This window comes from Aricia agestis, chromosome 2 (assembly GCF_905147365.1).
Source record: "Aricia agestis chromosome 2, ilAriAges1.1, whole genome shotgun sequence".
NCBI lineage: Eukaryota > Metazoa > Arthropoda > Insecta > Lepidoptera > Lycaenidae > Aricia > Aricia agestis.
In genome coordinates, this window is record NC_056407.1 from 3,647,236 (window position 1) to 3,664,727 (window position 17,492).

A 17,492-nucleotide genomic window follows, 5' to 3' on the forward strand; every position below is an offset into this window, starting at 1 on the left:
AAGGAGAAATTCTTCATATTTTTTATTGTTGACGCAGACGAAGTCGCGTGTAACAGCTAATAGGTACTGAAAACAATCATAGTAGCATTCAGTGGAACACAGCCCTTACCGGACAAATATGCCACGTACACCCGGGGGAGACAACAGCAGTCCATCTTAATACTGTAAATACGTTTCTTTCGCTCGTAATCAAGTTCCCTTAATCTACGCAGATTTATCACGTCTACGCCAATATATATTCATCATCATCGCCTAAAGCTGGAGCTGGAGAAGGTGAGGGGTGAAAGTTTCAACATTTTCTTTAAGTTTATGGCAGGAAGTTCCAATTAAAACCTCCATTAAAATATACAATACTAGATGTTGCCAACAAGTCTGTTTTGTCGAAAATGGTTATTTAAGGAGAACCATTTTCGGAAAGGGGGTGTTTTTTTCGTAGTAAAAGCACTTGTATCTTTTCTCCACACAAAATGTAATCAAAATTGATTCTGCGGCTTATGCATGAAGACAGGCACACCTTCACATTGATAATATTTGTATGGATTATACTAATCATGGGTCCCTTAAGTGATAATAATTTTTGTGCGTGAAATTTTTAACTCATATTTTAGCATAATATTAAAGTAAAGTCGGAACTGCTAGCTTGTCATAACTCATTGTTTCAACAGGGATTTTCAGACCTTAATTAAATAAGGCCCAGCCTTGGCCTTTGATGAAACTGGGCTAACACTTTGAATACCTGATTACTGAATATTGGTTTAGTTAAATAATTGAAGAGGCAAATAGAACTTATACCTGTTTTTGAGCTGGTGGTAGTTCAAGATGTAGATTGTAAACATTTATAAAAGGTTTGTTTCTTTTGTCAGTAAAAAATATATTTTGTTTTATTAATAAAATATGTTCAAATAAGCTCCTTTTAGTAGACGTTTCGACGCTGCGTAATGACTACTGAAAAAACTAATTAAACTTTTTATAACAGAGCACCACAGATGAGCCCGTAGAGATAATACCATTAAAATGTTAAGATTCCATTCGAATTGGTATAAAAAACATTTGTATAATATAAACTTTCTTTCTGGAACTACTAACTAGCAAATAAAACAACAATAAATATTACAGACCAGCATTAAACCTGTTAATAAATTACTTATTTATTATGATGATAATTAAATAGTATTATTACATTAAAATTGAACGTTTTAGCAAACGTACCCACGTGCCGTTTTAGCAAATATTCTTATGTGCAAGAGAAGATATGGGGGGATACAGAGCATATATAGCGCTCCGTTTCTCAGGTATTCTAATATTAGAGATACCATCTGACGCATATTATAGGTACTGGTAGATGTGAAATTCTCTACGATTGGGAATGCTGCAAATTATAAATGTTATGAGAATGGAGATGTTATTTCTGATCTATGAGTATAGACTACAGACTGGGTGCCTAGCAGGGAATACAAGTGAAACTGTCCGATGTATCATTTTTCTCTATCTCGATCTATGAGTGAAACACTCGGATGCAGCATAAAAACTGTTTATTAAATATAAATTATATCTTGTAATCCTGTGACACATATCTCACACACAAAATTATTACTTCCGTTCCTTCCGTCAACTTCAGCTCCTTTGTGGTGAGAGTACCGATGCATCTTCTCCCGACCTTTGAAGCGGAGGAATTCTGGCCGACTGATGTGGTTTACCGAAGGTTCCGGGGGAGACTCCGGAATGAAGCACGCGTCACGTCGCCGTTAATTCGTGATAATGTGTAGTTGTTAAGTTTATATAATTTTTTATGTATGTTAGTCTTTAAGGTATATATTGTATGGGCCTACGTAGCCTGATTTAAATAAATAAATAAATTACTCACACGTCGCATCACCATTCACATACCTGCATACTACTACATATACGAATGTTGCCGGGACATTTAGTTTCCCTGGATTTCCACGAGCATTTCAAGACTAAAATGCCAAATCGTTTCAGGCGGTCTCGAGTTAAAACTCGAGACCGCCTGAACCGAGCGAGGCTACAAAATTTAAAATTCATTTTTATGTATAGTATAGATTAAATATTTTTGTTGGTAAGAGTTACAGCCCAGACATAATAATATTATTGTGTTTAGACAGTAATAATAATTAAGTACATTTGCCAACCAAAAGCAAAATTATTATGATTACAGTGTAAAATTTATAAATTTTAATATCCCTACCCTCTGTATAATACGCACAGATCTAGCTTATTTTTAAACTTATCAGAGAGACACAATTGTACATTAAAACATTTTATAAAATGTTAAAGGTATCAAAGAAATAAAAATCCAATAAATTTTCGTATTTAGTATATTTGTTAAAGTTACATGAACGATATGGTTCCAGAACCCCATTGATTTTAAACTAGTGAAGTTATAACTAAGTCGCAATGGGGTAGGTATGAAACTCACACCGATGTTCGTTGTTTAGAGGCTTAGTAGAATAGCACCTATAGCATACATACATGTAGAGAACGGACAGACAGACAAACAATATCTGATGGTATAAGACCATAATAATATATAAGTAACCCCCTCAGTAATAAAAATATTTACACAGCGAAACTATAAAAGGTCTACTCTGATCTTTGTCGCACACATTACAAAAGTTACATGATAGACAAGGACAGCTGCTTATCTTTATTAGTAAAAGGGATGCAATACATGTTTATATGTATATTATGTTCATACAGGGTTGCTATTATGTTTAAACAAGTTTTCAGTAGAAAGAGAGGCCTTATGTTTGAACCTTACTTTCCTTTCTTGACTTGTGATTATACAAGTCACATACAAAAGAAAGATAGACATAATATTATTTAGCTCTCTTTCTAGCTATACAATTCTGTCAATTCTCTACATTTATGGAGTTCCCTAAATAAAATATGGCAACCATAATACATAAATTACCTATATAATTGCTTTAGAGCAAAGTTTAAAAAATACATTGCCATAACAATACCTGTTCGCATTACATTTGTGAGTTTACAGTTATTTTTTATTCCCTGAATAAAATGAATTCTCCCGCCACCTTTAGTAAATAGAAAAGACCTAGCAAACATAGGACTTAGGTTAGGTTTACCTAAGAAATATACTATCACTTCGAAAAATGTTTATCAAAATATAAGTAGTTAATGACAGTAAAATATATGTTAGAAATATTAATTTAAACCGAAAAAGCGTATGATTTCATCATCATCATTTTTTCAACAGCACAACCTTTATTTACATACAAAAATATTGCTAGTTTTTAGGCCTTTTCTCGAACATAGAAGCTAGGCTAACTAGGCTAAATAATTTATACACACTAAATTCGATACGTAATGCAAGGCAACCGTTTACTTAGCCTATGAGGACGGATTATGGACGGAATATCACATATTATAACTGTCGATTATAAATACCTTCAACTACTGTGCTGCCACAACAAAAAAGAAAAAAATCACTGAACGTGGCAAAATTGTGAACAATAGTCGAATGTCTTACGCTTAATTGTAGAAAAATATATGCTATGATAAAATATTGGTATAACTTAACTAGTTTGACTCAATCGTTGTGAGAAACCACAACTATGACTACTTATAAATACAATTTTATTGTGGCTTTCGCCAGAACAGCCTTTTATATACGGCAACACTAAATAAGAAAGAAACCATTTAAAATGTTATCACCACTACTATTTCTGAACATTAAGTTTGTTAAATAATTTAGTATTGTCAATAACTAGCACACGACAGCAAGAGAGTCTGATGGCAGTATATGGAATTCAATTAAAAATATTGCATTCAAAAAGCCTAATCCTTCATCAAAGTAAATTAAAAAAAATAAAATTTTAAATTCGATTGGCAACACAAAATTTTGAATTTCGAATTTAGCTCGTATGCGAGTAGCCGGTGTTGGTGTAGGGTCCGCTATACAGGGAGCTACCGGTCCTAGAATAGGTCTTGGGATTTCTTCTCCTGGCGAGTATGAAGGCTATGGCCGCGATAACGCAGATCATGAGAATCACGCCCGCTATACATATCCCGATAGCGAAGTTCCTCTGTGATATACAAATTTCGTCTTCTTTCTGTAAATGAAAAAGGAAATAAACTGATATAAACTGGCTATTACGTATTTAGAGTTCATAGGATTTTTAGGTGCGTGCTTGAAAACAATATATTCAGTACTTGATATTTTGTCAATTTTTCAGGTTTCTTCTTTTATTTAGTTAATTTAGTCGTGTCAGCATACATTGAGCATCAAATAACAAATTTATTTGATTTTCGACATCTGTTATCTTGGAAAAATAAATTAAAACTTGAAAACATAAAGAAAAAAATTACAGTCACACAGACAGTTCTACATTCTGACTAAAGTATTATCATGTTCTGATGGTTCGTGTTATCAACCAAAAAAAAATACTTTCTTTTTTTCCAAACAAAAGTTACGTACCTTTTCACTGGTGACGTCATCTAACGCGTCAATGGAGTCGGCCTCGTTGACGTACAGCCCGGAGAACACCTCCACCGTAGCGGGAGAGCCCTCGTCCGACTGTCGACGCGTGCGCTTCTTCTTGTGCGAACATGGCTCCTGAAAGTGGTATGGGTTTTTGTTTGGATATTATGACGAGAGAGTTTGAAATTAAGTTTGTGGCAAAATTAGTTACAAATCTTACCAAAACCAATGGCGCTCACAACGTCATGGGGTTGTAGAGTGTCATTTTTGAACAGGCTGGTGAAACAAGCAGTCAGATTACCCAAATGAGCAATGGCCGCCGCTTGGGCACTAGCGACATCACAAAAGTGATGTCACCTATTTAGTATCTAAAATATTGTCACTTATTCGTTGAAGAACCACGTAAGCCTTATTTCAAATCGGTTTTGTCACTTTTTATCTGGTTAAATCAAGGTATTTTACGGCTTTCCTTTAATTTCTGGTAAAGCTTTTATTCTACTTTGCTAAATCTGAAAACCAGATGTAAATTATTTTTTATTCTCACTCCCAGTGTTTTCAAGGTGCAAATTTTCCAGAAGTCAGAATCCAAACTTACGCAATCCGTGGGATGGTTGAGGTCACACAGCTTGACTTCGCAGGTGTAGTACACGGAGGCGGTGTAGGGGAACTTGTGCGCGGGGAACGACACCTTGGCCGTCTGCTTCTCGCCGGAGTACTGGAAGAAACCCATTATCTCGCCGTCCAGGGGACACCTGGAAATGAAACAAGTGATTGAGTGTCATGTGTAAACTGTTAGGATGTATCTAGGAGAAACCTTGAACAGAAATAAGTCATTGGTTGCCAGAATTTGTGAACTATTTGCATGTATCTAGAGGACACAGAAAAAGAGATTGGGTGCCAGAATTTCTAAACTGTTTAGGTATGTTAATGAATGGATAAAAAATATTGCTGATACAATTAGAACTCAAGAACGTTACTGACTTAAGCGTATCAACTATTTAGACTATTTGGTTTCCATTACACTAATTAATAATTAGATTAAAATTAAATTGTATTCCTACAGCTGAAGCTTTTGAAAAAAATCTAAGGTTTGAATATAACTACTACTAATAATTAGGGTAGTTTCCCCTATATCCTTTTGAGACAGGTGACCTACCCATCATCAGCAATGAGGCTCTGCTCGGCCCAGCCCAGGCCGTCCCTGACGGAGCACTCGGAGACCAGCAGGCCGTAGTTCCTCTGCTTCTCCAGCGACACCACCAGCGTCAGGGTGTCGCCGATGCGCACGTTTGATGCGACCTGAAAATTCAGCCGAAAGATTAATACCATCGAAATAAAACTATGACGTGATAATACTTTAGGGTGTGTATGATTCCCGTGTATAGAGTTCACTGTGAAGTAGCAGCGCTGCAAAAGCCTTTTTTTCACTATGGTATTTGAAAACTCGTGACGCTGGAGCGCTTGCCCATAAAAATCACAAAAAAATACTATTACATAGAACTATATAATTCTTATGCATATTGGACACAAACACTTCTAGAAGTCTTTGATTAGACAGGCGAAATTCCCAAATTCGGCTGCAGCTACTACCTACATAGGCTATGCTGAACCAATGCATGATTGCAATCATGTGGTGGTGGTTGACCATGATTGACGTTTTTTTTTATGAAATAAGGGGGCAAACGAGCAAACGGGTCACCTGATGGAAAGCAACTTCCGTCGCCCATGGACACTCGCAGCATCAGAAGAGCTGCAGGTGCGTTGCCGGCCTTTTAAGAGGGAATAGGGTAATAGGGGAGGGTAGGGAAGGGAATAGGGTAGGGGATTGGGCCTCCAGTAAACTCACTCACTCGGCGAAACACAGCGCAGTTTCACGCCGGTTTCCTGTGAGAGCGTGGTATTTCTCCGGTCGAGCCGGCCCATTTGTGCCGAAGCATGGCTCTCCCACGTGTAAATACGTAGTGATTGCTAAGCTTTTTATAACATGTATAATATACATGTTATAAAAAGCTTTGCAATCACATAATGTAATATTACCCCCCACACAGGTTTCGTTGACGGTGATCGGTTCATTGAAACCAGGCCTGTTACGCAGGAGTAATTTTACAGTGCCCAAGTGTGTGCGTAGTCACGAGGGCACTCTCTATTCCTTAACTCTCATAACCCAGTGGGATGGACGTCCGACACGACTGGCGATAGATCAGGTTTTTTTTTGCAATCATGATAGCTACAATGGTATACTCATGATAGCCCAATATGAAAAAAAATACTTTAAAAAGTTAGGTGTACATCAATGACGTCACATCTGTGAAGAAAGCATTGAAAGTAATAATATAATGTGTCACGTACTTATAAGGTCAAGTGCACATTGTATTCTTTATTCATTATCCTCATGTTATGCCCACAAGGCACAGTAGTGATTTTCAAGGCCTCGCATTTATTGTTTTTCCTGTTGTTCTCAATCCATACATGTTTACAAAAGATTTAAAACTCTCAACCTTGATCCATTATTCTTGGCACGAAATGTATCTTTGAATGTTTTAAAACTTGAGATAACATGCCCGTTTGTGCTTTTATTTATCTGTGTGAAGTTTTTATATAGGTACGGGAAGTATTTTTGGTTCTGAGGAGCTCTACATCACTGATAAGTTTTAATTGGTTTTAGCATCTAATATCTAACCACTGCTTAGAGTCTGTCACACCAAAACGAGACTGGGCGATAAGCGACTTCGCAGTAATTAAAAGTAAGTACTTAATACAATATTAAAAAGTTAAATATCAAGCCTTTTTTATGAAATAAGGGGGCAAACGAGCAAACGGGTCACCGGATGGAAAGCAACTTCCGTCGCCCATGGACACTCGCAGCATCAGAAGAGCTGCAGGTGCGTTGCCGGCCTTTTAAGGGGGAATAGGGTAGTGTAGGGATGGGAAGGGAAGGGAATAGGGTAGGGGATTGGTCCTCCGGTAAACTAGTTACTCACTCGGCGAAACCAGCGCAAGCGCTGTTTCACGCCGGTTTTCTGTGAGAACGTAGTATTTCTCCGGTCGAGCCGGCCCATTTGTGCCAAAGCATGGCTCTCCCACGCTTATTGATATTTCAGTAACATCACCTTTTAGGCCGCGCCTCGTCTGGCTTCGTTTCAGTTTGACTGTCATAAAAGCAAAAGAGTAGTACCTCATTATCTTCAGGATCGCCCTTGTATATCTTCATGCTGACAGACGGCAGCAGCCCCGACTCCTCGTCATATTCGTCGCTGGAATCACCCACAGTATTTTGAATGAAACACTGACGTTATAGTTTTTATTATTTGTGTCGAAAACTTAAAAAAATATTTAAACTATCTTTGCAAACTCCTTTCTTCCGAAAGAACTAGGTCAATTTCACTGGTGTTCTTACCTTGTTAGGGTCAATTCAGACCGCAACGCGACGCGTAGATTCATTTTTAAATTCGCGTGGATTTAACAGACTTGCATGACGACTCACGCGATTAAAGTCTGTCAATTTAATAAAAATTTAGAAATGCATCTACGCGTTGCGTTGCCGTCTGAATTGACCCTTTTAGGTATGAGAATCGGCCAAAATCTATTTTTGATACCCGAAGTAACATTGTAGCCCAAACAGGGCAGCTTCTGAGTCGCGACTATTTTTCAGAGCTAGGCTCCATGACAACGTTCGCTACATCAGTTGCCGGATATGTTGTATAGCTGTTATACGAGTTATAATTATACTTGTTATAGTCGTCCCCGCTGGTGAGCCTGTCGGCATGCGGTTTGTGCAGGTGGTACAGCGTCAGGTCGCGCCGGCGGTAGCGGCACCGCACGTGGTACCTGGAACAGGTGGTTTACTTCAATTAGGCGTTTGTGTGTGTGAGTAAGATAGAGAGAGAGAGAGAAAGACAGAGAGACAGGAAAAGTTTTTATATACTGAAAAAATTATATTACTAAAAAGACTTTCTGACATAATATTATAGGGTGGTAATGCATAATTACCATCACAATTAACAGTTTCAAGACTGCCGAAATTTGCTTGTATAGGTAGTATAAGTTAAGTTTAGAGAAAAACATAGTATTGCGATAATTCTATAGAAAAGATAAAGGCACGTCTACACGTTGGGAGTTGGGACATGATGAATAACGATTATTGTCATTTAACACCATGATTGCGCAGCTGCGTCAAGTATATCGTCGGTGGGGGGAAATTTCAGCACAATAATTAGGCCTCCGTAGGTTCATAATCGCCAATATTTGTCCATCATGGACCAGTGTTAAGATTGAGAGAAATAACATACAAAACAATAGTTACCCTCTCCCCTGTCCGGTAACCAGTCGCAGATGTGGCTGCACTATGATGTTGTTGAAATACTCCACCGTACCATCGTCCTGAAACATAAAAACATGAAAATTATTAAACTAACTTCAAAATATAGATGACTAGATCTTGTCCGATAGATGGATTGACTAAATTGATTATTATCCTATGTCCTTTCACAGAATATAAAGTATTTATATGTCCATTTTAATTGGTATAGTCACTATACCAATTAAGATAGACATAATATAAATACTTTAAATACTACTATAGTACTTTAGGGGCGAAAAAAAAACAATCAGAGAGACTTTTACATAACATATTTTTTTTGAGAGAGAAATTTCAAATGTTTCTACTCGTATTGAAGACAGAAAATTTATAAACCTTGAAACACTTATCTCAACGATTGTACTTTCCCAAATATTTTGCGTTACACTCTTGTCGGTACAATCGCGTACACTCATTGACAATTCCGCGCGCTCGCGTCCCCTTCCGGAGCGTTCCCGGACGTGACGTCACACCGTGAGACCCCTTTGCATTAAATCGGATATTAATTGTTTTTTATGGACGGTTGTGGACGAATTTTGACCGTTTTAAGGTTTAAAAAAGTTAGCTATAACTAGGGTAGTGCTAAGTAGTAGAGGTTATTTTTTGATGATGTATTTGGCCCATAGTTCCAATATTAGCACAGGGTTAAAATAATATTATATTATTAGTTATTACTTATTAGTTTTTACTCTCGTTCCTCCCATTTGTGAAAAGCATAATATCACAAGGCTTAATTTATCTCTGATTTGCATTAACGGTGCAAAACTAGTATTTCAAAAAAGTATTTCTTTAAAACGCTCTACATTTATACATTTCTTTATTTTTACCCGACTGCCAGCCTGCCTAGCATACGCCAACGAGGTATCTCTGTCTCGAGATAATTAAAAACTACTCGTCTCATAATGTCAAAATCTCGACATTATCTCGACAAAACTCTATAAAATGTGTTATTTCGATGATAGATCTACGCGAGAAAAATGTTTGTCATGCTAGGGTCAATAGAGATGAAGAGACAAACCATCAAACATCGAGAAAACATGTAGAGTGAGATATCTCGTTGGCATATGCTATGCAGGCTGGAGGGTTATGTGTTTAGCGCGTATCTTGTATGTTTGTAATTATTTTATTTATTAGGAAAACAAACAAGTATACAAAGAAATTACATAAAAAACTTAAAATAAACAATAGTATCCACTAAGTTTTCACATAAGTATTACTAGGGAAAAAAAACAATATACTTACTTAATTTTAAATAAGTATACTTAATTGCTAACAGTGCATTAAAACTTTTTTAATTTCTTTTCTAAATACATTTTCACCTTTTACAAATATATAAATGTTAGTAAAGTGATCATTATATTATATTTTAACTAATCTATGTAGAGGCGCGCGTTCACCAGCATTTGTACGACATGTAGACGTTGCAAATAGTGGATAAGCGCGCGTCTCTCGTCTTATTACTGTCCTAGGGACAATACAAAATTTCGTTAAACTTATAAATCAAAACCAATTCAAGATTTCTCATTACGAGAAAATTGTAGGATATCCTTATAAGGGCGCTGATTGACATACATATTATTTTTTAAGGCCTAGATGGATGTACGAGTTTTGCAATATTAATCGAGTACAGTAAGGTGCGGTCTTAATATGCCACTTCTATACGCCGAAGGCCGGCAAAAGGTCACTTGACCGAAAACGACGACTGATTCATTCATAACTGTTGTGGGCAGCGTATTTGGGATGTTAAGGTTGTCACATACATGCGTGATGATAAAGGTTGATGCACACGTCATTAGGTGTTTACCGTCAAATTGTAAACACAGAGATTCTAATGTAAGCCATACACGCTATGGTCTACCGGAGAAGTCATCTGTGCAGGTATGCCTCCGCAGGTGTTACTCGAAAGAATTGATTTTCGATTTTGCGCTGGTCGCCTGTGCAGGCTTAAAAAACTCTACAGGTCTACAAAAAATTCCCACACTTATTCCGGTCTGCCTGCACAGGCATACCTGCACAGGTGGACCTCTCCGATAGACCGTTGCATGTATGGCAGCTATTAGACTAAACCAAAACTGTGAGTTACTTTTAACAAATTTAAAATCGCTAAAATACTGTTTGTTTCTAATCAATGCCACATTAGTATTACAATTCAACGTAATTACAGAAATATTCTACTACAATTAATAGGTTTTATTAGTGTAGAGATATAATACCTATATAATACATAATATATTTAGACCTAGATTTTGAAATGTGACCAAACAAGCCCAAAGTGCGTATGCATAATTAATTTGCCTTAGAACTTAGAAGTAAAGTCGATGAAATGTATAATATAAGTTTGTGAATCAAAATTCGACAGCTAAAGACTAAGACTATAGCTTTATCTAGGTCCAAATTAGCAATAATAGTATCATACAAACTAGTACAAACTCGAAAGCTACACAGAAGTCATTTCAAGTGATTCAGTTCATAATACTTCGAGGGTCGCCAACACAATGATCTTGTAACAGTCGTGAGACACGCTTGACAAACAATGACTTGGCTAGGCCACTCATGTTTAAGTATTAGTCGGAATTAACTATGAGGAAATGTATCTTAAAATTTGAATTATTATTAAAATTCTTTACGGGATCGCGAAGAAAACGTAGTTTTTTCCGCAACAAAAACTATCCAGTAGTGTTAGCACGGCGACCAGCGGAAATGCGAAAGTATGGACAAACTGTGGAAAAAAACCTAAGGTGCCGTTCCGATCTTTTTTCGTTCCGAAAAATTCAATTAAAATGCCACTTTATGACACACTATAGTATATGTCATAATGTAGGATATTATTTGAATTTTTAGAACTATAGTCTGTCATAAAGTGGCTTTTTAATTGAATTATTCGGAACTAAAAAAGATCGGAACGGCACCTTAAGTTTATCTCCACAGTTTGTGACTATAGTCTGTCATAAAGTGGTATTTTAATTGAATTTTTCGGAACGAAAAAAGATCGGAACGGCACCTTAGGTTTATTTCCACAGTTTGTCCATACTTTCGCATTTCCGCTGGTCGCCGTGCTAGCACTACAGGTACGTCCTTGCCCGGGACCCAAAGTATCTCCATACTTTGGGTCCCTGGCAAATTTATTCAAAATCGGTTTAATCGTAAAGAGGTAAGTGGTAACAGACGAACGGATACACTTTCGCATTTATACTATTAGTATTAGTATGCTGTAAGATAACAAAGAATGCCACCATGATTGTGACTATGATTGCGAAGATCGACGTGATCGCGCATGCCACAGATGGGTGATCATAGACGACTATATACTCTACATGTCCGAAATCGCTTGAATTCGTTATTACCTACCAGCATATTATTATTATTGCCTTTATATAAACCGACCAAGCGGATAACAATAAAATTATCTGATGGTACGTATTAATTACAGACTGCCAAAACCTTTAATTTTGGATTCGCCGTAAAGTAAAATAAACTGTACCATAATCTTTATTCTCAATAGTAATTAATGTAAACTGGAATTGTATCCGTTTCATAAATATTACGTGGTGTGGGTGGTACATAATAATAACTTTGCACAGTAATAATTAAAACAAGATTTTTTGAAAGTAATGTCAGTATTCTGATCTCATTTTTTTTCGTTTGAGTTAAGTTTGAAAAAGATATAATAATTGTACATAATATCCATACTAATATTATAAATGCGAAAGTGTGTCTGTCTGTCTGTCCGTCTGTCTGCCTGTCTGTCTGTCTGTCTGTCTGTCTGTCTGTCTGTCTGTCTGTCTGTCTGTCTGTCTGTCTGTCTGTCTGTCTGTCTGTCTGTCTGTCTGTCTGTTACCTCTTCACGCCAAATCGGTTCAGCGGTTTGGCTGAACCGATTTGGCTGAAATTTGGCATGGATATACTTTGAGTCCCGGGAAAGGACATAGGATACTTTTTGTCCCAGAAAAAATCACGGTTCCCACGCGACAAGCGAGTTTTGGCGCAACGGAGTTGCGGGTGTCATCTTGTCTAATTATATAATAAATTCAATTCAAAATTTTTGGGTAAGAAATTTTATAAAATCTCTAAAATTTTAAATAATAATATTGCATAATATTATTTAATAATTGCTGAATATAATGGTAATATGATAACATCATAATAATTTATCCACACAATAATATACACTTACATAGCGATCAAAGCTACTCAATGTTATACTCATCAGAGAACAAGATGGCTAAACAATACAAGCTGATAAGATTTTTAATTATTAGTTATCATAGATTCAATAAAAACATGGGTTCTTGGTAGAATGGAAAAATGAAGGTCATTATCATTGGATAACAGACCTGTGTGGTTGTATGTACTGTGTGTGTGTGTTTAATATAATTGTCTACAAAATAGGCTTTATGCTATTGTACCAAAGCTTGTCATTCTCTATTCCCCATGTGTAAACTAAAAAAGTATTTTACTGATGTAAAATTCTCCCTTTTCTCTGGAATATGGATCTTGTCAATTTCTTATGTAGAAAAGAAAGAAAATATAGTAGAAGAAATAAAACCAAAACTTTAGGGGAATAGCGCTGTTTTAATCTTGAATAAACTTGAAGTTAAGCAATATTTCTTACGTAACACTACGCCAACATAACATTGCTTGTTCTATTGCTATTTGCTAACAGTGAAGACCTTTATTTTACGAATGCGCAGAAATCTGCGGAAACTATTTGTATGCAGAGCGACCTTTCGATACGTAGGCGGAATCAGAATGGTTTTCTTAGGAAACCTCATCATAATTCCTTTCGCAATTAAACCGACTCCGAATAAGGTAGTTCTGCGTTTTGACATAAACGGCAGGAGTGGGCAGCACTTAGCACACCATGTGGGCTCTAAACGACTACGTGTGATTCAATGATTAGAGGCAACACACACGTTCCAGCTATTTGATCGGATCGACAGTTTCAAACAGTTTTGCTTCACAATATGTGTTAAGTTTAAGTTAAGCTCTCTAGAGCCAGTCTGGATTTAAGGTGACGCCGCGTTAAAGTAAAAACCGTGTTGGATATTTTTTAGATAGAGCCTCTCATAGAAAACAAGTAATGGAACAGCAAAAAATTGAAAGGGCGTAAGCGACAAAATAGTTTTTGTCGCGTAATTTAAAAACTATAAATACATTTCATATAAGCTATGGGCAAATTAAAGTGTATGCTTGAACCAATTTAATTATGTACAAATTTTGAAAGCTTAAACTGTCCTCTGTTGGCAAAATAGGAATTCCTTTTTTACAGAGGTCTTTTTGATTGATTATTCTGTGTCATAAAAGTTGACCAATCGTGTTATGCTATGGGTAATTCAAAGACAAAGACATGATGAATACAGCTGACAATGAACTTTAATATCTTAGCTTTAGTCATTGCTGAGAAATATCGATACCGCTACAGCCAAATTATCAAGGCATTACCTTAGATAACACTGGGTTAAATGTTAGTTTACTTATTCTCGTACCTCGTATTTATGAAAGAACTAGCATAGTATTTTACCATAGTAACTACGTAACATTTCGACAGTGACGTGATCTGCAAGTGTTCAAAAGTATGTGGCCCAAATTAATAATATTACAGAGCATAATAATAATTATTTTATGACCAGATTTGACGAAAACCCGATTTTTGGCCAGTATTTAATACTTTAGAGCCTTAACTTACTTAAGAGCTTTAAGTTCGTCAAATGTCGGAACGTGTGTGGTGACTCTAATGGCAATGTTACTTGTTACGACAATTTAAACGGTAGTTAAACGCTCAGCTGCCAACACAAGTACTCGCAATCATATTAGACACATCTAAATTATATTATTATTGTGTTTATTGCAAAATAAATTTTGCCATTTGCCACTCAAATCTCAATTTTGTATTTTAGGTTTCGTTAAGATGTATTGAGGACAAAACAATAATTGATATGATATTTTACATTGTCAAGAAGCAAGTCACAAAATCAAATGCCAAAATTGTTGTCTCGTGGTTTCGACCATTTAAACTAAATAATAAAATAGTACCTGGATGACCGAGCTTTGCTCGGTATAGCAAACACTCATTGACTTCGTGTTACTTAATAACGCCATCTGCTGGTCGTTAAAACAATTAGTTGCCAACAAAATAGTATTATTATTCGCCAATAGATGTCAGGAAGAGTCATATTTTTCAGTTTATCGATTATCGATAAAACACGAATAAAAAGACATTTTCTGAAAACGATTCCTAGCTAGATCGATTTATCGCCCCCGAAACCCCCTATATACAAAATTTCATGAAAATCGTTGGAGCCGATTCCGAGATTCCGAGCCGAGAACGAGCAATTCTTGTATATATATATATATATATATATATATATATATATATATATATATATATATATATATATATATATATATATATATATAGGTTGAAAAATTTTTTGTCAGTTTTGGTTATGGGCAAGGGCAAGAACGTCACGAGTTTCTCCATACAAAAGTGAAAAAATTAAATTTTTTGGTCTTTCAGCGCTGCTACTTTCACATTTAACTCTCTACAAGGAACACGTACACACCCTAAAGTGTTATCACTTATTTTTGTTAACCCTGTATATATATATATATATATATATTGGAATCTCGGTATCGGCTATATATCGGAATATATATATACAAGAATTGCTCGTTTAAATATATAAGATAACAGAAAAATCCTAGCACATTATAAATAATTATACTTACATTGAATATAGACGTGTAACAAAACTAAGTGATAAAATTTTAGGAATTAGGGTTTGTATGGCTCCCCTTTATAGAGTTCACTGTGAAAATAGCAGCGCTCAATGGGCAATGGCTTTTTCCATTCAAAGATGAAAAAAAGTTACTCTTTCAGCGCTGCTTCTTTTACAGTGAACTCTATAAAAGTATTACGTAAGTATTATCACGAATTAATTTTGTTACACCTTGTATAAAAAACTTTAAGAACGTAACAATATCTTAGAGGTAAAGTAAGGTGTTTAATCTCCAAACAATGACAAAAAATGCTTTATGTGAGAGTGGTGTTGATTTAGGCCGGGCATTGTGAGGTGCTAATATTTGACACTAAGCATATATTTATGGTGTGATGTTATTGTCACACATCTTTGTGAATATAATAAGATGAATTTTGAGGAATAATATTATCATTTATGAAAATACATAACAGAAAAATCTTCAGCGATTTTTTTCTGTAACAAAACCATATTTCCATAAATGCGAAAGTGTTTCTGTCTGACTCTCTGTTGTCTCTTTACGCCCAAACCACTAAACCGATTTTATTGAAATTTGGTATACTTTAAGTCCCGGGAAAGGACAATAAAACTTTTTATCCCGGAGAGCGGTACGGTTCTAAGTTGCGGGCGGCAACAGCTATGTTATATTGTTAAGAAAGTTATCTTCTCATGAAGCATTTCAGTTTTTTGTGGCCCCATATTTTATTATGATTCTCAAAGGTAGCTTCAAAAAATCTTGTTATTTCTAATACTCTTAAATAAAGATTAACTGTCAATTTTAACATCATATTTTGTGAGTCCAGTGTTAATTTAGCACTCGCATCACGATTCACGTCATTTTAAATGTTAAACTTGTATGTTAACCTTCATACACATACAATAAGCCTTATGTAATATCATTTACATTCGATCCTAGCGTGATTTAAATACATAATCGAATTTAACTGTTAGTTGCTACTGTTTGCTATAGACGCTATTGTTTACGTTACAACATGCAATTTGCAATAGATTGAAACTTGAGAACTAAATTTGAACCTACCAGTAACTGTAGGCTTCGACAAGATTACATTTTAAAGTTCTAAAGCTTTAGATAAACCAATGAGTTAGTTTATATGCTATTTAAGTACATATATTATACCATCACAGACTCTCGTCTCTAGAAATGGGTTCTCACTAAGTGACTTAAAATTCCTCACATTGTATCTAAGTGACTTAAAATTGTAAGTATAAAATTCCCTATATCTGTACCCAGTAATATTATAAACTCTAAAGTGTCTATCTGTCTATCTGTTCACGCTTAAACCACTGTACCAATTTCGATAAAATTTAGAATAGACGTACCTAATAGCCAGGTAATCTAAACTCTAACATGTTGGACTTATCAACCATCACCAAACTAATTAGTTTTTAAGGCTAACTAGATGCAGCTAGTTCTGAGTTCTGATCGACAGGCTCTCTGTGATTCAGATCACGCATTTCCTCGTTGCGTGCGCCTGCGCAACTCGCGTCACACCCACTTTACATGGCTGTCATGATTGACGTGCATGTCATTAGTGTAGATGCACCATTACTGCGAATGTTGATTTGTAAGATGCCCTTACATGCAAGGCTGAAGGAAAAATACAAGAAAGTTTGTTAAAAAAGGACAGACAAAACGTCTTGTGTTGATATACAAAATTACCATGAAGTTCCGTGAAAAAGCTCAGTTTGTTCACTTTGTGTTTTTTTGACTATCAATCACTTTTATGACAAGTCTGTTTGTTACCTTATTTCGCTAATACGGCTTAATCGATTGAGAATGATGAAATCATAATATTTATGTATGTGTATTTTAAAAAGATAAAAGCGACTTCAAAATTGTACGTAATTGAGAATTAAAACTCCCTATCTCCAAAACTACTGAACTGATTTTGATGAA

At 35.8% G+C, this 17,492-nt stretch overlaps 1 protein-coding gene across 1 annotated transcript in view; it reads right to left on the reverse strand.

Annotated features, from left to right (window-relative positions):
- Nucleotides 1-2,318: 2,318 nt before the first annotated feature.
- The window catches only part of LOC121735022, a 50,625-nt gene continuing 35,451 nt past the window's right edge, over nt 2,319-17,492 (reverse strand). Inside the window, exons 5-11 of the mRNA XM_042125692.1 lie at nt 8,763-8,839; nt 8,189-8,287; nt 7,635-7,713; nt 5,616-5,758; nt 5,055-5,211; nt 4,457-4,594; nt 2,319-4,091 (exon numbers count right to left, since the gene is read on the reverse strand). Coding sequence (XP_041981626.1) covers nt 3,894-4,091; nt 4,457-4,594; nt 5,055-5,211; nt 5,616-5,758; nt 7,635-7,713; nt 8,189-8,287; nt 8,763-8,839 — 891 coding nt within the window. The 3' untranslated portion in view covers nt 2,319-3,893. The remainder of the gene's footprint in view (nt 4,092-4,456; nt 4,595-5,054; nt 5,212-5,615; nt 5,759-7,634; nt 7,714-8,188; nt 8,288-8,762; nt 8,840-17,492) is intronic.